Raw genomic sequence first — 22,875 nt, forward strand, 5'->3', positions numbered from 1 at the left:
AAAATGCCCTTTATCCATATTTTATGGCTGTAAAACATGATGTTGAAATAAGCTATTTTATTTTTTTAGAAATTACAATGTGCAAGTGGGTCATAAAATATACATATAGACAGAAAAACACACAGAGAACATATTTAAAGTAAATTTGCCAATATGAAATCAATATATGATTAAATCCATGTGTAATTATACACATGTTAAAGGAGAGTCCTTACTTCGACTTTTTCAAGAAATTGGTGAAGGCAATTTGACTTGGTTTACAAAAACATCTATAATTCTCAAAGTTAGCAGTGAAGAATACCACATCCCCCCCTAAAATCACTCTGGGGAGCTAGTCCCTTCATAAAAAAACGTGTTAAACCTTTTTTGTGTGGGGAGAGTGCTACAAATTTCAAATTTAGTCAGGGTTTTCCATTTGGGCCCCCAAACTACAGGGGAAAATCCCCATCTCTTCTACCCTGTTCTTTTCTGTCTTCTCCCAGCCATCAGGGATTGGGGAGCTCCCAGAGCATCCTGCTATCCTACCTCCCACAACCCATGCACACGGTCTCTCCAAAGGAAAAATCCCCACCTGGAGAAATCACACCCACTATTGCTGGTGTTTTCTGCTTCTCATTGGGTCCAGGGAGAAGCTTGGGGCCATCATTCACCTCCAGGGAATCATGGTGCAGGTCCTGCTGTGAGCAGTTGGCCTGGCTGTTGCCCACCATTCCCACTTTCCTACATGTGCTCTCAACTGCTGCCCTGGTTGCCGCTGTTGCGACCCTGTGGATGATTTTCAGCAAGTCTGTGAATTAATTCTTTGCAAAGGCCTTTGTGCTTACTGTAATGCGAGAGACAGAAAAAGAAGAAAAACATTTTGGTTTGAGAAAATCTTAAATCCTGATTACCTTACTGTATGCATTAAAAGTAGCATTCTGAAGAAGAGAACAACCTTCATATATCTCGGAAGATTTTTAAAAAGTATTTGTTGTAATTTATTTGACTTGACTTGATTCAATCTCACTTATATCATTTTCTAGAGAGTAAAGTACCTGACCATATGATATAAACATTACACATTTCCTTGCTTTCCCTTTCATTGATCATAGTTATTCAGATTACCTATTCCTGAACTTAAATATCTGCTTTATGCATGTGGAATGAATATTTTATAAAGCACTGCCCAAACCAAATATTATAAATATTGAGGAGAGATTTATTTTTATAAAAAATAAATATAATGTCCATAAGGCATGTATTTTACCTTTAGGGTATACAAAATGCAGCAACCATAGATGGGTCTAGTGCAGTGGTCCCCAAACTATGGGGCATGCCTCCCTGGGAGGGTGCAGAGGAACGTTCGGGGGGAAGGGTGGCAGGGCCCAGGCCAGCCCCCATGGCCGACAGGGAGGGAGCACCACCCAGCCCTGCTCTGCTCCCAGCTCCACTCTGGCCTCAGCCCCATCCCCGACCCCAGCCTCGGCCACCGGCTCCCATCCCCACTCCTGGACACAGCTCTGCTACTGACCGTGGCCCCTGGCTCCTGGTCCTGACTGCGGGCCTGCACCCTGCCGCAGCCCCTGGCTCTGACTGCGACCCCGCTCCTGGCTGAGGCCCCAGTGGCAGCGCTGGCCCCACTCCAAATTGTGGCCCTGCTCCCAGCCCCGGCTCCTGACTGTGGCTCTTGGAGGGGCGCGGACCAGGTAAGGGGGAGACGTGAACAAAAAAGTTTGGGGACCATTGGTCTAGTGATTGGCTACTCATGCACCTCTATATTTAAATTAACATTTAAAATGAATAATTTTAGTTAATAATTTGATAGATTTTATCCTGACTAATATTGTTGGGCTTCAGTATCTTGTGAAACACTTGAGTGTCCTGACTAAAAATAATAGGAAATAATCTTCCCAGCTCACAGCCTGTGTTAGCAGAATGCATTTCCATAGGGCTTATGAAGGAAGGAATTTATCCCCCGTTGCTGTTGCAGCACATATCAATGGTACATGGGGGGCTATAGAACCTTATGGATGATGGTGATAAACTGCCCTCCCCACTGTGTAATAGAACTGAATTGTTCTGGTTAGTCAGGAGTGGACTCTAAATGACCATAGGGGTGCAACAGGGGGAGCAGTATTTACCCCAATAATAAGCTTCTACATAACATTTTAAATTTCCTCTTATTGCTACAAAACATTTTGGAGCTTCCAATTCATACAAAATACACTACAGTATATTGACAATAACTGGACTATGTGAGGATAGACATTCCATCTTACCTTGAAGTACTGCAGGTACTTAAAATATATCACTAATGATTTAGATATGTAGATTGGTTTGGATTTCCTTTGTGTACTCCCACAAATTGACTGATCAGATAGGGTTACAGTCAAATTTGCAGGAAATATATTTATGAATCAGGTATAAGGAAGGGAGTTTTATTACTTGCATAACTGACAAACCTGGGACATTTTTGCGGAAGATAGCTACTGGGGATAATAACTTAGTGACAAAACAGAAAAAGGGTAATAATTCATAAATTAGCAGGTCATTAATCTTGTCTTTATGAGGGAACAAGCTAATTTATTTCAGAGAAGGTTGAACCTGAGGTGCAATTTATAATCTTTTTGATAGCCTAGTAATGTTGAAAGGCTCGTAATGTAATGCTATATTATTCATCCTTTGAACTTGAGCTATTTTTATGAAATAATGGAGGGTACAGAGAAGAGAAGTATCAACTTTTTGGAACGCAGTAAAGCAACAGGGAAGTATTGGTTTGCTGTTCAATTTTCAGAAATGTGAGATTTGAATAAGTGGGCAATATAATTTGTGAAAGAGAGCAGCATTGTAAATGAAGATTGATTGCATTTTTAAAACACAATAGTTGCCATTAAAATATCATTTGAAAATAATGTCACACTTTGAGCCTGATTGCCTCCTTTCCACAAAATAACCCAGTGGAGGGGAGAGTGGAGGAGGAAAACATTGTAAGAGTTATTTTCCAAGCTCTTAGTTGAGGTAGGTGGGATGTGTCCTCCCTTGTGGACAGGGCCGGCTCCAGGGTTTTGGCCGCCCCAAGCAGCCAAAACAAAACAAACAAACAAACAAACAAAAAGCCGCGATCACGATCTGCGGCAGCAATTCGGCGGGAGGTCCTTCGCTCCCAGGCGGAGTGAGGGACCGTCCGCCGAATTGCTGCCGAATACCTGGACCTGCCGCCCCTCTCCGGAGCGGCCGCCCCAAGTACCTGCTTAAGAAGCTGGTGCCTGGAGCTGGCCCTGCTTGTGGAACAAACTGGGTGGTGGTGTCCTCAAACCCTGTGGATCTCAGTTCCAGCTGTATGGAAGTTCTATGCCTCTGCACTGCTCTACATTCCATGTCGGTCTTTCTGCATTGGTATCTACCCTTGGAAGTCCTCCTGAAGTGGGGTTCTTCAGTATAAAGGGGAACCACAGAGAAGTTATTGTCGCTGCAAGCTGCATTCACTTTTTGTGAATTCCCTGAAGGGCTTGTGGGGGGCTGCTCCTGGGAATAACCATACCTCTTTCTGCTCACAGCCACTATCTTGCCTCACATGTCTTCCCCTCCTTTTCTGCACTGGGCCCTCTCCAGAGTTCATGGAGGTGGCTGACCCTTTGCCCTGGATCACAGAAAGAGAGATGTGTAGATCGCAGGGGGAGCGTTAGGGTCAATGGTATCTGCAATATTATAATTATTTTCTATACTGAGTTACGTCCCGACTGGCTTTAACACTGATCTTAATAAGTTTATGCGGGGGATGATATGATGAAACTCCCTACAATGGCATGTAGCCAGTCTGCAACTGCTAGTAGTAAATATCTCCAAGGGCCGCTGATGGGACACTAGATGGGGAGGGCTCTGAGTTACTCCAGAGAATTCTTTCCCAGGTGTCTGGCTGGAGGGTCTTGCCCACATGCTCACGGTCTAACTGATCACCATATTTGGGATCGGGAAGGAATTTTCCCCTGGTTCAGATTGGCAGAGACCATAGCGTTTTTTTGCCTTCCTCTGCAGCATGGGGCATGAGTCACTTGAAGGTTTAAACTAATGTAACTGGTGGATTCTTTGTAACTTGAAGTTTTAAACCATGATTTGAGGACTTCAGTAACTCAGCCAGAGGTGATGGGTCTATTACAGGAGTGGCTGGGCGAGGTTCTGTGGCCTGCTGTGTGTCAGATAAGATGATCATGATGGTCACTTCTGCTTTAAAGTCTGAGTCTGTGTCAGATACTGCTGCATGATAATTGTTGACAAATGTTTTTAAGTCGTAGTCACTATGTATATAGTATCTGTGAAAAGATTCATATGCAATAAACTTTTCTAAATGTAATAAGTAAATCTTTTAATATATTTTCTCTATGCAGAACAAAAAATTATACAAAATAATGTTATTTGGAAGGGTAAATATATTCAAAAGTTTCTCTCTAGCAAAATTAATTTTGACTATGTATAAATGAAAAGACTTCTGTGATTCCAGAGTTACTTGTGTTATGTTTGTACTGTAGAAAGAATCTCTTTATACAGACTGCATATGTCTCTCCAGATGTTTGTGTGTTAAATATTTTTGGAACACTTTACATAATTATACTTTTTTGTTTTGTTTTGTTTTAGATAAAGATACAGCAGTTGAACTTCCTATAAAGTTTACTCCACGATATCCTGGTTGCTATCCCTGCCAGATTCTGCTGCAATCTTTCTATGATATTCGGGTCTACTTGATTGAGTGTGTGGTGAATACAGACAGCGCTGAGGCTGAGCTTGAATTTGTAACACCAGCCTATCAGGCTGTGATTCAGGACATACCAGTAGTAAGTCCATTTTGCAATTAGAAGGTTAAATCAAGATTCCAGATTATTGGATTCATCCTTTTAAATTAAAATTAACATCCATGTACCATAGCAACCACAAAAGTACTGAAATACCGATGTTATCTTGCTGCCCAAAGTCTAAATGGTATGTAAACATAAAACATAAAAGAGTTACAGATTGTTTTCTGCCCGCCTCAATAACTATTTAGTCTGTTATTCCTAATGATTTTTCTTCTGAGACTGACACTTATTAACATACAGGACATTGCAAGTAGGGGGGAAAAGGTTGGTATGAGTAGTATGAATACTAAATGTAAGATTTCTGGCAGTGGAAGGAAATCAGAAATCTGAATTAAGGTGCAGGATAGCAGAATTAAATATTGTACAGATCGTATTAATGTATTTTGCTCCACAAAAAAGAAGTTGTTTTTAAAAAATAATTATTTAAGAGACATGTGAGGTTATAAATAATATGTAAGGCTACGATTTAGTCATGGGTATTTTTAGTAAAAATTCACAGTCTGTGACCTGTCCATGACTTATACTATAAATACCCCTGACTAAATCCTGGGGAGGACGCGCTACTGGTGGTGGCAACCTGGGGGGCCACTGCTGGGAGGGGGGCGTGGCAAGTGGCACCAGCTGCTGGGAGCCACTGCTCGGGCGGTCCTTGGGGTCAGCCATACAGGCCGCTGCTCGGGTGGTTCCTGGGGCCAGTTGCCCGGGGCCACCCAAGCAGCGGCTGGTAAGGCTGGCTGCGGTGCTGCCTGATTGATTGGCTGCAGAGCCACTCCAGCGGTGGCCATTGTGGCTGGCCCTGGTGTGAGCCCCACCTGCCGCTGCAGAAGTCACGGAGGTCACTGAAAATCATGAAATCCGTGACTTCTGCAACCTCCATGACAGACACGCAGCCCTAATAATATGTAATATAGATACATTAGAAAAGCGTATTCAAAAGTTAAATATTTGAAGCATTCAATACTAAGAAGCTATGATGTAAGAGAGGGACAGAAATTAACATAGTAGATCAGAATAGTCATTAATCTAAGGCCAGGTCTACACTACCCCCTAATTCGAACTAAGGTACGCAACTTCAGCTACATGAATAACGTAGCTGAAGTTCGAAGTACCTTAGTTCGAACTTACCTTGGTCCACACTCGGCAGGCAGGCTCCCCCGTCAACTCCGCGGTACTCCTCTCGCCGAGCTGGAGTACCGCAGTCGACGGCGAGCACTTCCGGGTTCGACTTATCGCGTCCAGACTAGACGCGATAAGTCGAACCCAGAAGTTCGATTGCCAGCCACCGAACTAGCGGGTAAGTGTAGCCAAGGCCTAATCTAATAATTTATCTCCAGCAATGACCAGGACCTGATGCTCCAGAAACTGATGCAAAAAATCCCATAGTGCACAATTATGGCGTAAGCTGACAGTCCAAAAAGATATAAGAGAGAGAGAGAGTCAAAGAGTGAATTTTGAGCTGTAGGGTTGGGTATCTTCTTCAAAGAAGTCATTATCAAGCTTTTTAGGCCATCAGCAGACTGTCTCAAATTAAAAGCTAAAGAGAGAAAATGATGTGGCATAAAACAACAAGAGGAAGACTTAAAGGTTCTATTAGAAGTAAAAATGTTACCTAAGGTTTGCACCAGGAGTTGAGAGTGCTGCACATACCATATTTTGTGTGAGGTGGTCAGGAAGAATAGAGAGTGATAGTATAGAAAAAGTCACACTGAGATCTGATGGGACAAGAAGAGGGGAGGGATCCATGATCAGACGTGAGATCAGTAGCTTGTCTGGAGAAGGATAGTATTGTGAAAGTACAGTGAAACACTTAAAGTAACCAAGGAGGTTGTTCTGAAATGATTGGGATCTTTATTTCTGCTCATTTTATTTTCCTTTTTAAAGAATAAATAAGATAATGGATATTGACCTGCTCAGCCTGTCTATTGGCGCTGCTCCTAGAACTGGAGTTACCTTTGTGTGTTGCTGGATAAGGGGTGTGCTGGTTTTAAAGAGGATGAGATTCTGATGTTGTGGAGCATGAGAGAGAAATTCGCATGAACTCTTCATCTCCCATTGAGCCTCCAACTTGTCAACACACAACTGTTGGTTTTTTCTTTCATACTTTGGGTTCTGCCACAGGACAGTCTTTCTACTAAATAGTTTAGTGTTCAGCAGATTCAGTATCTGTGTGCATATGGCTATGCACATTTTTGGTTAGATTGAGCCCATTATTATAAGTACAATCAAACTTCTTTTATGGTATGAGTATGTAAAACATGAATTTTTAGAGCATTCCTACTAGTATCCACAGTACCAGTATTATTGAACTTTTGGTTGAATACATTCAAACTTTTAAAAATATAATCTTTATTTTCCTAAACTCTGCTCTGAGTTGGCACTTTTGAAAAAATAAAGATTATGGTCTGATTTGGTGTCCATTCTAAGAATTAATGGATAGAAAGTTAAATGTAGCTGTAATTGCAGGTAAATGTAGGTTGTAACTTTAAATGTACCATTTGGATGACATCTATTTTTTTTTTCCAGAGTAATATGTCTAATCAGGACTGGAAACTTCAAGCAATCCTAGAGGGACATTGTTTTTATGGCCCTCCTCTCATATATGTGGGTCCAGGTGAAACAACACAGTATCCTCTCATGTTTAAGCCCATTGCTGAGTGTGTCACTCTGGTAAGAGAAAAGAGACATTCAGCCTTTATAAGGTTTGCTGCTACACATGAAACTTGTGCCTGCACTCCAGGAAACCCCTTAAGCAGGTGTTTAACATTAAGTATCTGCTTAAGAGGTTTTCTGAATCAGGGTTATTCAGGGCAAGACTTTTTCCTGAGGATGTACTTGTAATAAACTGCCTTCAGTGGAGCTTAGGCTAATATTTTGTATGGTCAATTTCTCTTTTCTCGTGGTCCTACCGTCTCTCTCTGCCCACCCAATTTTAATAAAATTATTAGGTATTCTATACAAATTGAAAACATTCTAATTACAAATATATACAGTGCATTCCAGCCTTTTTTTAAATATACATTATTTTATTTATGTAATCAGTAAATTCAGGAAATGCCAGTTTTAAGGTTCTTTAATAACATTGAGCATCCCTCATTGCGCATATATGCCATGGGGATTCTACAGGAATGGATGTTATATTAGTTCATTCATTAATTTCCATTACTAGTTATGTCATTGCTCATATTGGGGTGGATTCCCAGGCACTCTGTCCCAATGGTAGTTGCCATTCTGGATATTATGAGAGACATACCAGGGTATGGGCTGTTTCAACTTTTAACAGGAAGCAGTTTGTACATGCCTGCCTATGCATTACCTGAGCTACTCTGGTGTTTGCCATGCTATACAAAAACACAAATTTACAGTATCACTCTTTTGCCTAGCACAAAATAATTACTCTCTACAAACTACAATAACCTATTCAAATTACTTACTAACATCAGTATAATGTAGTTCACAAATCCAGTAACAAAAATACAAACCCTCCTAAAACCGTTAACAGTCCTAAAGACAAACCTCACCTAAGCTAAAACAACCTAAACTAGGGAATATGGAATTATTCCCTGGGAAAACTGTCATTACACAGACAGCAGAATTAAGATGATTGCATGGTTGTACTCTATATTTCCTGCTTTATGAGAGTTAGAGTTGGGTATATTTTATCCTTAGCAATTATTAATTATTTTCAACAAGCTTTTTCTATGTTTGAATTTTATATTATATTTGAAAAATAATATAGGATATAAGGAGAAGCCACATTTTAAAGGATATGTATGAAGGCTTAGATTTAAGACTTGAGTATTCCTGCTTAACTCTATATTTTCTAACTTTTGAGTGTTTGGTTTCTCATTCTTAATGTTACACTAATATTATTAATCATTTATTATTTATTTGTTAGGCCCAGATACTGCACAATGTTTTTGTTTGGAGTATATAATCTGTATGTGTGGATAGCCATAGCTCACTCTATTACATTGGTACAACTTCAATGGCTTCAGTGGAGTTACTTCAGTGTACATGAGAATAGAATTTGGATATGTGATGCAATATATATATCTATAGGTATAAAGCATTTAGTGTGTGTGCACATACTCAGCAGATGTGTATCACATGTAGATCCCTGTACACAGCAGGTCAGGCATGAAACACCAGTTCTTTGGAATCTCAGTCTCACAGCAAAATATCCAGAGGTAGGTCACCCACACAAAACCTACATACTCCCACCCAGAGGACAGATTTTGTCAGTTTTGTGGCAAGATCCTTTCTCTCCAGCCTGGACTCGTTTAATACTTAAGTCAATGGGAACGTTGTCATTGATTTGAATGGGGATTTCCCCCCAGGTCCTCATTATTATGGAGACTTCCCCAGCAGGTCCCTGCTCTCTCAATACTCTTATAACTCTAATTCTCTGTTAGTATAGTATTGATGTATATGCTCTTTATCTTTCCTACCTGAATGAGGATCCCCAAAATGGAGTTTGCTTATGAAAGAAAGCTGTGGATGCTGGAGTTCAATAGATAGTTCTGATGCTGATTGCGTTTTCTTCTTCTTTCTTCTAAAGTTATAAACCACAGGAATTCGTCCCAAGACTTCCAGACTGTATCATTAAATAAGTTGATGGTTTTCAGAAGTGTCTTCATTTTTTTTTAAACAGTCTGATGAAATCATTCCCTTTGGGGCCAAACTCCACTGACAGTCAATTTTAGCAAGATGCAAAGTTTCTTCTTCCTAGGCCATTGATTTAAATCTGATCAGAATTTAAACAGCTAAAAATTGTGAGTTGCAAACAGGTCAGCTTCAGCCTTGTTACTTAATGGTTTTAAGATTTCACTGTTTTAGTTTCATCCATAAATGTGTTTCTGTAGTTATCATTCAAAGAGGGAATAAAATTCATAGGTTTTGAGGGTGGATATTAATGATCTTAGTTCTCATTTTGTAGTTTCCCAAAATGTTAATAGAATTCTATTATTCTGATCAATGCAGTGAGCAAAGCTACTAGGCAAAGTTATTCTGTGAAAACCAGCAATAATGTTGAAGTACAAGATACAAAAACTACACAGGCAAATTTTATTTGTAATTTATTGTGTATGAGGATTCATATAATAGATAAAAGAAAAAGTTAATGTTGTCTCTTTCTTATGTATGGTAAATAAAATCGACTCAAAAAAGTTTAGTACCAAGAGCCACCTCCTGCACAGGGTTCTGCTGGATGAGTACTGCTGAAACAAAGTACCTTTCTTTTCCAGTTTTTCACGTTAATTAGGAATAGTGATGGCTCAGAAAATATTTTCTTGGAAGGTATATTTCTTTGCTGAGTAGAAGTAAACAAGTGTGTAATCAATATACATGAGGCACTATACTGCTAACTCTGTAATATAGAAAAATTAGAAATAAAAGTTAGTCTTCCTTAAATTTGTCTTCATTAATTCAGCAGAAGTGTGTACATATATGCTGGAAAGTAAACAGGCAACACCTCCCTGAAAGCTTGTTTCACTACCTGGACTCAAGATTAATTAGGTTAAGGGAGTTTGGCAGCCGTGCAAGACTCACGCAGTGCTGAAATGTCTTCTTTTTTTCCTTTGTCACAGGGCAAGCTTATTCTACAAAATGAAACAGATGGCACTGAACACATCTTTGGCCTTAAGGGAATAGGGAGGAAACCTCTTGCACTGGATCATATCGTAATAGACTGTCAAGTGAGACAAATTACTCAGAAGGTCCTAATGGTGCCCAATTATACAAAGAACAAGTTGACATACAAGGTAAAGTTGTGGAATGTTAGAATACATGTATCTTTGTCAAAGAGGATGCAAATTATGGTGTGAAAATAACATAGTAAGAATATTGTCTTAGTTCCTACTTATTAACTTTCGTTTGGCAGTAAGAAATTGTTTCTATATCGAATAGGATTTAGCTTGTTTTTAGTATAGTTGATGTTTCCATAGGAAGGAATTCTTTTTACTCTAGTGCATGATTTATTATACATTTCATGAAGAAAGATTTAATTGTTTCTTACTATTAAATAATTTAATACTTTTGTTTTTCACTCTTTTCACTCAGTATACTTTACAAATGGATTGAGATAAGCCTGTTTCCATATGTAAAATTAATTACTGCAATTTTTGTAAGTCTTGCTAACATGAGTATCTTGTAAAGGGGTTCTGTGTCTAGAGCTTAGAAATCCCAGTATTCCAAACCAGTGAATACTCAAAGAAAATTAGGTTTTAGCCAAAATGACATTTTAACCCTGGCTTCAATTAGGCGTATATGTATTATTTAATATACATTTTCTATTAATATACAAATATTATATTTGTTAAAAGAAAGCTATTTAGGTTGCATCATCAAGTGCTTGTAAGTAAGGAAATGCCAGATTTACAGTTGCCTATGTAAGCCTAATTCTGCCCTCATGCTCTAAACAATGGAGGTCTAAGAGCTCCTTAAAAAAACTCACCAGATTCTTTCATAATGCAAGGTGGTAAGCAATGTACATAGCAATAGTATCTTCTCCCCATATAATGTGTCTAGAATGGTAAATTGTCTGTACACTATTAGAGGCAAGTCCTGTACCCTTTGTGGATATATAGAACTCCCAAGTAGCAGAACCAGTGGCTTCCTGCATGCCAATAGGCAGGAGATGGCTGAGGATTTGGGGCAGGACCAGAGGACCACCTCTTTCCTTCCCAGTCACAGAGAAGGTTTTCTAATACTATTCAGGGAAGATTTGGACTTAGTGAATAAAAACCACCAAGAGCTCTTTTGTGGCTTTTAAAGCTGAGCAGAAAGGGTTGTGGAACTGGGGGTGGGGTGAGCAGAGATGCGGGGAGGGTATTGTAGCGCAACCTGTGTGCAACACTTGGCAGAGGGATTCTATCTGCGGAATGTTGAGGCAGGAAAATGGACTCTCAGAATGAATAGGATACTTCACCTGGGAGCTTCTATTACAGTTTTTTGGAAATCTAGCATGTGCTTTGCTAGTGCTGGCCTCAGGCAACTGGCCTGTATATGGTTGAGTGAGACCCCAAATAGTCCCCTGCCTCATTAACCCCTTCCTTCTATCTTGATGTACGTATCATCATGGGCTGCATTGTCATTCCCATTGTGGTCAAGAGTTGCTGAAGCACCGAGATTCTGTCTGCCCTATGTGCATATGTGCAAGAGGGAGAAGAAGCTCCTTGGTCTCTCTCCCACTCTTGTGGTGTAGGACCCTAAGTATACAGTAGTGTTACCATTGTTTAGGTGGATCTTGCTATACTGCATACATGAAAGAGGATTTCATTTCTGCACACACACAATCTGTTTCCCACTCTAGACTGTACATTTATACTATCACAATCAACAAAGATGATACCTGGGCCAATGGATGAGCAAGTTTATTTCATTCTTCAGTGCAGGAGAAACACTTCAACACTAGTTATTTACTCTCCACTTCTGCTTTGACATCCTCTGTTGATGGGATTTCTCCAGGTTGAAACCATTAGATACAATGGAGCAGAACAAACCAAAGCTTGTAGTGCAGGTGAAAATGTTTTACCATTGCTGGGGTAGAATTATGTTAATAGCATTATGGTATCATGCTCCAAAAATTAGACATCACTGGAAAAAGTGTCCTGTACCATTTTGGGTAGCTACTGTACATCAGCATGATGCTACTTCTAAATAGTAGGGTAAATTTATTTTCCTTAAGTCCATGTTTTATCTGTGTGGTTTTTAATTATTAAAGGAATATTTGCATTTATTCAATATAATATACCATAGAATGGGACCTGCCTTATACTCAGGTTTCATTTGACTCACTGTTCAGTACACAAAACAACATAAGAAATAAAATCCTTGGGCTTTAGGAGCTTCCACATTTTTCTTTTCAACCTCTTCATGCAAGCTTGTGGTGTAACAGATATGGCATTTTCCTACAACATCCTTGAAAAAAAATACTAAATTAAATTTAAATATTTTGGGGGTCCATTGTTTATGTATTATTGTGGACAGATATTGTATGTAACCTTTTTAGGGAGGAGATGTGATGTAAGTGCTATATTGAACAATGCGTTAGTCAAGAATCAACTTTTGGAACAACACATATGAAGTGGAATCCTGGGTAATATCTAAGGGGAGGTGAATGCAAATTCCCCACCTACGATTATGCAAAACCCCAGCCCTTTGAAGCTACTTCCTGAGGAGTGGGCCTTTGTCTATTGCATCACCTGTTTCATGAGGCCATGATCAAAGGCAAAGCTGTATAAAGGAAAGAATGAACGATTCAGGGTTGTTCTGAATCTGGGACAGCTATGAACTTATAACCTGGGGAAAAACCCGTTGTGGGTTTTGAAGGACTGATGCCTATCAGAGTCCAAGGTTGGAGCTGGGGTGATCTCTGGTAGGTTTTAGCATGCACATAGGTTCTTCTATTGTTTTTAATATATTTTCTCTGCAATTCATTCACCTTAAGAATAAATGTGCTTCTTCATAAAGGGCTGTGTGGTAAATTGTAACTGCTGGCAATTACAGCTGTTCATAGCCTTTGGCAAGAAAGCTAACCACAGATGCTGGCGTATTTGGCAGTCTGGTATTGCTGGGGATATCACAGTATAGAACTGTGCAGCCTGGAAAAACTACAGTCCGCAGGGAGAGAGACATGGGTCTCTGCCCAGGAGAGGTGATGGCTGAGGAGCCGGGAACCTAGAGTGAGTGCCCTTGGGGGACCACATACAGAAGAACCTCAAAGTTATGAACACCAGAGTTACGAACTGACCAGTTAATCACACACCTCATTTGGAACCAGAAATACACAATCAGGCAGCAGCAGAGCCAAAAAAAAAAATTAATAAAAAGTCAGAGGTTCTACTGTACAAGGAATACTGGTGTAGTTGCACTGAACTGTGACACCCCTTGGCCCAGTTACCTACGTCTCTGGATTTGGAGAAGCAGACTGCCCTGATCTGCATCATGTTATCTGTGACTCTGTATGTATCAGATTCTCCCTCTTGGGCAGCTGTTGACAGCCCATTCAGCCCTCATCCCCATCCCGCCCTTTCTTACATAGACCAGCATCTTTAAGATTGTAGTATCCCCTTTATTCCTAGGCCCAGGATGGGGAAGAGTAAACTTTGCATGTTTAGTTGGAGCCAGGCCCGGGGTATTACCCAATTAATGGCTTTCCCGTTTTCCCAAAAGAACCTTGATATTCTCCGATAGTACTTTATCTTTGGCATGGTTTCATTTCCTGTTGGTTTCCACCTTTGATTTAATTCTATGCAGCTAGGCAAGATAATATCACATAGGGAAACTGAGATGCACATGATATTTCTAAAAAATTATATAGTTAATTCTCCACAACGATGCAGTGCAGGTTAAGTGTGAGGTTCTTAATAGTGAGATGAACCAGTAGTTGGGAAACCATAATAATTTACAGCTACGTTCATAAAGATTTTACTGCCCAGTTAGCACTTAGAAATTAGGTAATTTTGTCTTGAGGAGTGTAAATCAGCATCAGTGTTCCATTTTTCATAATTAGATATATTAAATCATTAATTTAATAGAAATGTAATTTAATTAAAAAGTTAATTACATTGTTCATATGTTCCCCAGCTTCCTAATAATCACTATGTATCTCTGAATTGTGCAGCCTAAATAGGTGATAGGACAAGGGTTAAGTAGAATGAGCTCAATAAAAGTTCCCTTTTTCCCCCCTAAGTCAGGCAAACAAATCCTCTTCCTTCTGAAACTTGAATGACAGAGTGTTTTTCCTTCACTTGACAGGTGAGAATATTATTCATATCTGGAGCAGGAATACATGTTCTAGTCTACATCTATGATTTAAACACCTATGTACCCACCAATCCAAATCAAGGTTGTGATTTTCAAAGCCACCGAAGTGAGTTAAATGCCCAGATCCTATTAAAATTCAGTGAGAGTTGTGTGCCTGACTCACTCAAGCACCTTTGAAAATCCCACCTTAAGTAAAGGTGTGTATTTTAATTACATACCTACCTACAAAGCTTTCAATGACAAAAAAAGATAATGCAAAAACTCTTATTTAAAGTTATTTTAAACTTGAATACAGTGTGTGATGTATTTTCCACTGTTAAAAGTACTGATGTATCTTAGGCAGGTCTTTGTTTTATGCAGCACAGTAGATCAAAATTATGCAGGAGGGAGTTCAGAAGTATGTGATGTCCCCCGCCCCCCTCGCTCACACACACACACACACACACACACACGCACACACACACACTCCTATGTGCCACTCTAATCAGTATAGTGTTCTTTCCATCATTTATTTACTTCGTTATTCAGTTTATTTTATACTTTCAGCATGATGCGAATTTTTGTATTGATGAGTAACTACAGTGTAGAAGTTGCAGGACAATGATTTTGGCATCTGGGTATGGGTAATTTAGGGCTTTAGGTATTCAAAAAGGCATGGGGACCTGGTATTTAGTATCTTGAAGGAGATTAAGGCTTTTGGCACTGAGCTCCTATTTAACCACTTGCTAACTTGGGCAGGGGCAGAAGTCACTTCAGATTTGGGGAAGGGAAGTTTGAATTCTTCATTCCCTACCCACTAGCTCTTCACAGGCCATCGAGGACCTTCACAGTTCTGTTCTTTTGTATTTATCCACACTCTTCTTTTTTTATCCCTTCTACTCTGCCAGTATTGACAATCTCCTACTTCTTCTTGCTTGCTCTTCCTACAAATCTCTTTGTATGTTCTTCTTCATTACCCCTTATGAATAGAAAGTCCTCCATTAACTGATTTGCAAAGTTAATACCTTTATGCTATTCATGGCCCCAGGTGCTACTGTATTATATATATTTATTAATTCTGCACAGAGCCCTGACCATAGGATTTACCATCCAATTAACATATTTATATTGACTTTGAAGGACACTAAACACTAGATTTGTAGCTTTAAAAGTCCACAGTGAAGAGGGCAAACAACTTAATTAGTTTGAAGAGAGACAACATTCTGAGTGCAATTGTATGGAGTAACTTATGATGTTAGGAGGTAGGGCTGAACAGCTGTGGGGCTCACTTCCAGTTTATCTTATGCTCCCAAAGCTCATGGATCAGGGGTCAGGAAAGGATTTCCCCCCCCCCCCAGTGTATTCTGGGAGTGGGTTTTTTATCCCCTTCCTCTGAAGTATCAGGGATGGCCATGGCTAGAGATGAGACATTGGATGGGGAGAGCCCAGGGCTCTGAGTTGGCACCAAGCAGTCGCTCTCTGAGGTACTTGGCTGGTTGGTTCTTGCTCACATGCTCAGGGTCTAATTGATCACCATATGTGGGGTTGAAATGGAAATTTCCCCATGGTCAGAATGGCAGTGACCTTTGTGGGTAGGGGGCAGAAGTTGCCTTCCTTTACAGCATTGTGTGTGCAGGTAACCTGCCAGGATTATCCTACTTAAAGGAGGAACCCACAATTCAGCCACTCTTAGACTGGATTGCTGGTTACCAACCAGGACACGTCTTGCGGCTCTAATGGTGCTTGGTCCCAGCAGGAGAATTCCCTTTGGGAGATATGACCAGTAGCTAATTAAGGTGATTCAAAACAGCGTTTTCAAAACCAATGTATTGTTTATTCACCCAGTGGTACATGACAAGTAGGGAAAAGGGCTAAAACTAGAAAAGCCTACACATTTGGCTCTTACTTATACCTATTTCAGGTTCTCTCATTCTATTTCCCCTCAAACAGCTGCTGTCCACTTGGCCCTCTTTTCTCTTTAGGCAGTTATTTTTTAACGGTTAGTGTTCTTTTGATCTTAGGCCCCGGACCTGGAAAAGTAAGCCTTTTAACCTGGATGGAGCCAGGCTGGTAGGCACTTCCTGATTAATAGCCCACCCATTGTTTTCTTAAGGACCCTTGAAGTATTTTCCCAGAATGTTGTTTTTTTCTTTAGTCATTGTTTCATTTATCACCTTTCCCCACTATTAAAATTAACCAGTCTTTTCACACAATCCAGTAACTCAATATGGCTATGCATTGACTATCTTGCTAGCTAGGTCACAGAGTCTTAAAATTATTATATATTAACCTCACATTCTCTCCATCTTGTCTCTTCTGTGTCATTTAGAGTTCAGCTGATGCTGAAAATTGAGAGATAAAGAGATTAAGCTCTCACATGATTTGAACTTCAGGATTCTGGAAAAAGGTCACATATTAGATCTGCATACTTTTGCTGTGGGATTTTAATGGGACCCTTCCTTTGAAAGTAACTCTTTAATTTCTTACATGGGGAAAAATAGGGCTGTCAAGCGATTAAAAAATTAATCGTCTGATTAATCACACTGTTAAAAACAATAGAATACCATTTATTTAAATATTTTTGGATGTGTTCTACGTTTTCAAATATATTGATTTCAGTTACAATGCAGAATACAAAGTATACAGTGCTCACCTTATATTTATTTTTGATTACAATATTTGCACTGTAAAAATATAAAGTATTTTTCAGTTCACTTAATACAAGTACTGTAGTGCAATCTCTTTATTATGAAAGTTGAACTTAAAAATGTAGAATTATGTACAAAAATAACTGCATTCAAAAATAAAACAATGTAAAACTTTAGAACCTACAAGTCCACTCAGTCCTACTTTTTGTTCAGCCAATTGCTCAGACAAACAAGTGTGTTTACATTTTCAGGAGATAATGCTGCCCGCTTCTTGTTTACAATGTCACCTGAAAGTGAGAACAGGCATTCACATAGCACTATTGTAACCAGTGTTGCAAGATATTTACGTGCCAGATGCGCTAAAGATTCATATTGCCCTTCATGCTTCAACCAACATTCCAAAGGACATGCGTCCATGCTGATGATGGGTTCTGCTCAATAACAATCCAAAGCACTGCAGACCGACGCATGTTTATTTTCATCATCTGAGTCAGATGCCACCAGCAGAAGGTTAATTTTCTTTTTTTGGTGGTTCAGGTTCTGTAGATTTCTGAAAGCATGCTCAATATCTCATCCCTACCAGATTTTGGAAGGCACTTCAGATTCTTAAACCTTGGGCCGCGTGCTGTTGCTCTCTTTAGAAATCTCACATTGGTACCTTCTTTGCGTTATGTCAAATCTTCAGCGAAAGTGTTCTTAAAATGAACAGCATGCTGGTTCATCATCTGAGACTGCTGTAACATGAAATATATGGCAGAATGCAGGTAAAATGGAGCAGGAGACATACAATTCTCCCCCAAGGAGTTCAGGCACAAATTTTACTAATGCTTTTTTTTAACGAGCGTCATCAGCATGGAAGCAGGTCCTCTGGAATGGTGGCCGAAGCATGAAGGGACATATGAATGTTTAGCATATCTGGCGCAGCATTAACTCCAGTTAATGTAAACAAACTTGTTTGTTTTAGCAATTGGCTGAACAAGAAGTAAATCATGTAAATCACACTGTCTTTCTCTTTATATCCCCTCTGATTGGGATTTGTTTTAATTCATGCAGAAGGGATGGTGTGTTCCCTCACCTATTCCTTCCTTCCTTCCTAGACACACAGCTTCTAACTCAGAAGCAACTAGTCTGGTGTGGATCTATAGAAAATAGTTCACAGCGAGAAATAGTCTACTCTTCAAAGGTGTAGGCTTCACAGACCTCAGTTTCTTACCTCAGTCCAAACTGAAGATTAAATGTATGGCTATGTAATAGAATGTGCAGGTCTTTTGAGATTCCAGGGTATGCTTCTGTGAAGATGGTAGTTTCTATCCCAGTTTTATCACTAGAGATAATCCCTGTCCACCTTGTTGGATTTGACTAGTCCAGTGGTTCCCAAACTGGGGTTCGTGAACCTCTGGAGGTTCATGAAATGTTACTGGGGGGTTTTTGGGGAAAAAAATCCCTAATGGCGGACAGAGCTGTCACTAGGGACCCCGGGCAGCACGGGGCCAGGGGCCAGCAGGCTGGAGCCCCTGGACTGCCAGCTAAGCAGATCAAAGCAAGCATATCTATCACACTGAAGACATTTAAACTTCAAGACTCTTTATAAGAAATGGAAAGGGGGGTGGATATTTTTTGCTGTTTTTAAAATTAAATAGGCAGCTAGTATTGTTTTTAAAATTATTATGAACAAGTTTAGGCTTTGTTGTAATGTGCGTTGTTTGCCTGGACTGCTCAAGACCCGAATGCTTGTGTAGGAAGAACTCTTTGAGTTGGCTTCTTAAATACTTCATGCTGTTTCACATCTGGTACTCCTTGATGAAACATAGGAGCCTTGTCTTATAACAGGCTTATTTAAAGTGATACAAGCTACAAAAGTGAGATCTTGGAACAGTGTTGCCATTTTCATAATGTAATAAAAATACTGTAATGATAAGTAATTAATAATAGTATGTAATAAGCATGTCATAAAAACAAATTTTATATTTCCAAGATCACTGCTTTTATAATTTATATTCAGGTAAAGGAGAAAATCCCTGGAAATATTCATTTTTACGAGGGGGTTCATGAGACTTGACATTTTAGTGAAAGGGGTTCACCGGTTGTTAAAGTTTGGGAACCACTGGACTAGTCCTATGGACTGAAGCTCCTAAAATGTGTGTGAACAGGAGTCATCCCATCATCTATGTAAAGCTGAGACTATGTCTACACTACAAAGATAAATCAACCTATGTTAGATCGACTTACAGACACTGCATTAATTACTGCAGTGGCTGATGTCCACACTACCCTGCTTGGATCGGTGGCATATGTTCTCACCAGTAGCGCTTCCACTGACCTAAGAGGGGCAGTGTGGGGAGCTGAGAGCCTGGTCTCTCAGCTTTGCTGGTAGTTCCCTACCAGAAGCCCAGCTGCCATACAGGCTCTCGGGCTCCTGGCGGGCTGCCCCCGCCCCCCCCACCCCCCCCGGCTCCCTGTTCCCCATCAGGAGCAGAGGGGAAGCCACCTGGGGCTTTTCACCTCCCTGTTCCCCTCTGGGGCTTCCCTCCCGCTCCCCACCGGGAACCGGGCAGCTTTAACATAAGAATGGCCATACTGGGTCAGACTAAAGGTCCATCTAGCCCAGTATCCTGTCTTCTAACAGATGCTAATTTGTCTACACAGACACTGCTTTACCTTAGCAACTCCAATATAAGCCCTACACCTCTTGTTGAGATGGTTTTATTATGTCGGCGTAGCAGGGGCGTTACATTGGCAGGAGAAGCATTTCAATGTGTATACCTCCACTTTTTTGTCGACAATAACTGACTTTTGTCAACAAAACTGTAGTGTAGACAAGACTTGAGGAGAAGCAGCTGGTTCTTTTTTGAACCTGAATTAATAACAGCAAGATGAGATTTGGCACTTAATCAAAAACTCAAAAAGGTTTCTGGTTTTGGGGGTGGAGATGAAAAGGGATGGAGAGAGTGTGTGTCTGAAAGTGAACCCCTGCAGGGAAATTCTGCTAAGGGAATCTCTCTGAAGCCTTTACTAGGAAATACTGCAATAAAAGGAATTCCTGTGATTACCCCATATATAACACTTTTCTACAACAGAATTCATAAAGCATTGTGTACACGTGTAGTGCTGGGCACAGAGCAGTTTCTTATCTGATACTGAATTAATACAAGGTTAGAGATTTCAACATAAGTGGATTGTAGTGGTTGCAAAATTAGATTCATATCATCAGATTGCAATAGAAGTGTAAAGTAGTATTAAATAATTTAATCATTTGGTCTCATGACAACAATCTCTACCGTTTTTTAAATTTTTACATAAAACCATTTTCTGTAGGGTAAAAATACACTGATGTGTGAATAGTTGCTTCTAACCACACCTTTTATAGTAAATTTAGCTACAATTTGTGGCTTGCTCTTGTAGTAAAAATAAGATGCTAAATTAATTTTCCAGTACCATTCAGATCAGATGTCATTAAAATAAACACTCTGAAAGAACATAAAGGAACACGTAAATCAGTACAGATAAGTGGTCAGTTATCAGATCACACATGCAAAATGTTATTCATTTCAGAAAACACTCTAAAATTAATACATAACCAGCAATTTTTTTAAAAAGTTACATTTCCAGTACTCAGTTCAGTTTCTCTTTCAAATATACATGTATATTCATAAATTCTAAGGCCAAAAGGGACGGTTGCGATCATGTAGACTGACCTCCTGTATGACACAGGCCATAAAAGTTCCCTAAAATAATTCCTGGAACATATCTTTTAGAAAAACATCCAATCTTGATTTAAAAATTGTTAGTGATGGAGAATCCACCACAACCCATGGTAAATGCTCCAATGGTCAATTATTCTCACTGTTAAAAAATTATGCTTTATTTTCAGTCTGAATTTGTCTAGCTTCAACTTCCAGCCATTGGATCGTGTTACTCTTTTCTTTACTAGTTTGAAGAGCCCATTATTAAATATTTGTTCCTCATGTAGGTACTTAGAGACTGTAATCAAGTCACACCTTAACCTTCTCTTTGTTAAGATAGATTGAGCTCCTTGAGTCTATCACTATAAGGCATGTTTTCAAATCCTTTAATCAATCTCATTGCTCTTCTATGAACCCTCTCCAATTTATCAATATCCTTCTTGAATTGTGGGCCCCAGAACTGGACACAGTATTCCAGCAGCAGACACACCAGTGCCAAATACAAATCTTTTTTGGCCACAGCATCACATTGGGAGCTCATATTCAGCTGAATATCAGCTGACCTCCAAATCTTTTTCAGAATCACTGCTTCCCAGAATAGTCCTCCATCCTGTTAGTATGGCCTGTGTTCTTTGTTCCTAGATGTATACCTTTACATTTACCCATATTAAAACTCATACTGTTTGCTTTCACCCAGTTTACCAAAGGATCTAGATCACTCTTAAGTCAGTGACCTGTCATCTCCATTATTTACCACTGTCCCAATTTTTGTCTCATCTGCAAACTTTATCAGTGATGATTTTTGTTTTCTTCCAGGTCATTGCTAAAAATTTTAAATAGCGTAGAGCCAAGAACTTACCCATGCAGGACCCCACTGGAAATACTCATGTGATGATTTGTTGCTTACAGTTACATTTTGAGACCTATAACTAAATCAATTTTCAATCTATTTAATGTAGGCTTTGTTAATTTGATATTCTAGTTTTTTAGTCAAATTGTCGTGTGATATTAAGTTAAAAGCCTTATAGAATTCTAAGTATATTACATCAATCCTATTACATTTATAAGCCCACCTTGTAATTTCATCAAAAAATATTAAGTTTGTTTGACAGGATCTATTTTCCATAAATCCATTTTGATTTGCATCAATTATATTACCCTCCTTTAGTTCATTATCAGCTACTCCATTATCTTGCTCAGAATCAATGTCAGGCATATAGTTCCCCAGCTCATCCCACTTAACTCTTTTTAAAAATTGGCACAACATGAGCTTTCTTACAGTCTTCTGGAACTTCCCCACTGTTTCAAGACTTATTGGAAAATCAATTTAATGGTCTAACGAGTTCCTCAGCCAGCTCTTTTAAAATTCTTGGATGCAAGTTATCTGGACCTGCTGATTTAAAAATGTCTAACTGTAGTAGCTTCTATTTAACATCCTCCAAAGATACTACTGGAATGGAAAGAGTATTATCATCACCAGATGATGCGATTATATTATCTGTTTTTCCCCAAATATAGAAGAGAAATATTTATGGCTAACTTTTGCTTTATCTGCATTGTTATTGATAATTTCATAATTTCCATCTTGTAATGGACCAATACCATTGTAATGATTCTTTTTGTTCCTAATATATGTAAGCAGAGTCAGGATGAGCTCTACCCTGACATCTGGTGGTGAATTATGGCGAGTGTGGAAAAGAACTCCAGGGGCTGATCTTGTTTGCATAGGCACACCCACTCGCCTAGCCTGGGACAACAACAACTCAAAGTGGTTACTTTGGCTGGTGTGGGATCCTCAGTTTCTCTGTTATTGGGGCAGGAAGAATAAAGTTTTGTTACCCTGATTCTGTGAATCAAGGCCAGTGGAACTGTTGTATGACAGAAGGACTGAGTGAGTCATTCACCATTACCTAAGTAGCATTTGCTTGTCAAGGGGCATGGGTTACAAAACCCAGTGAATTGAGAGAGGTT

At 39.5% G+C, this 22,875-nt stretch overlaps 1 protein-coding gene across 1 annotated transcript in view; it reads left to right on the forward strand.

Moving 5' to 3' along the window:
- LOC135978161 (cilia- and flagella-associated protein 47-like) overlaps nucleotides 1-22,875 on the forward strand; it is a 387,250-nt gene that overhangs the window by 55,051 nt on the left and 309,324 nt on the right. The window contains exons 5-7 of the mRNA XM_065579202.1: nucleotides 4,612-4,808; nucleotides 7,353-7,496; nucleotides 10,415-10,588. Coding sequence (XP_065435274.1) covers nucleotides 4,612-4,808; nucleotides 7,353-7,496; nucleotides 10,415-10,588 — 515 coding nt within the window. The remainder of the gene's footprint in view (nucleotides 1-4,611; nucleotides 4,809-7,352; nucleotides 7,497-10,414; nucleotides 10,589-22,875) is intronic.

The sequence above is a fragment of the Chrysemys picta genome, chromosome 1, assembly GCF_011386835.1.
Source record: "Chrysemys picta bellii isolate R12L10 chromosome 1, ASM1138683v2, whole genome shotgun sequence".
NCBI classification, from domain to species: Eukaryota; Metazoa; Chordata; order Testudines; family Emydidae; genus Chrysemys; species Chrysemys picta.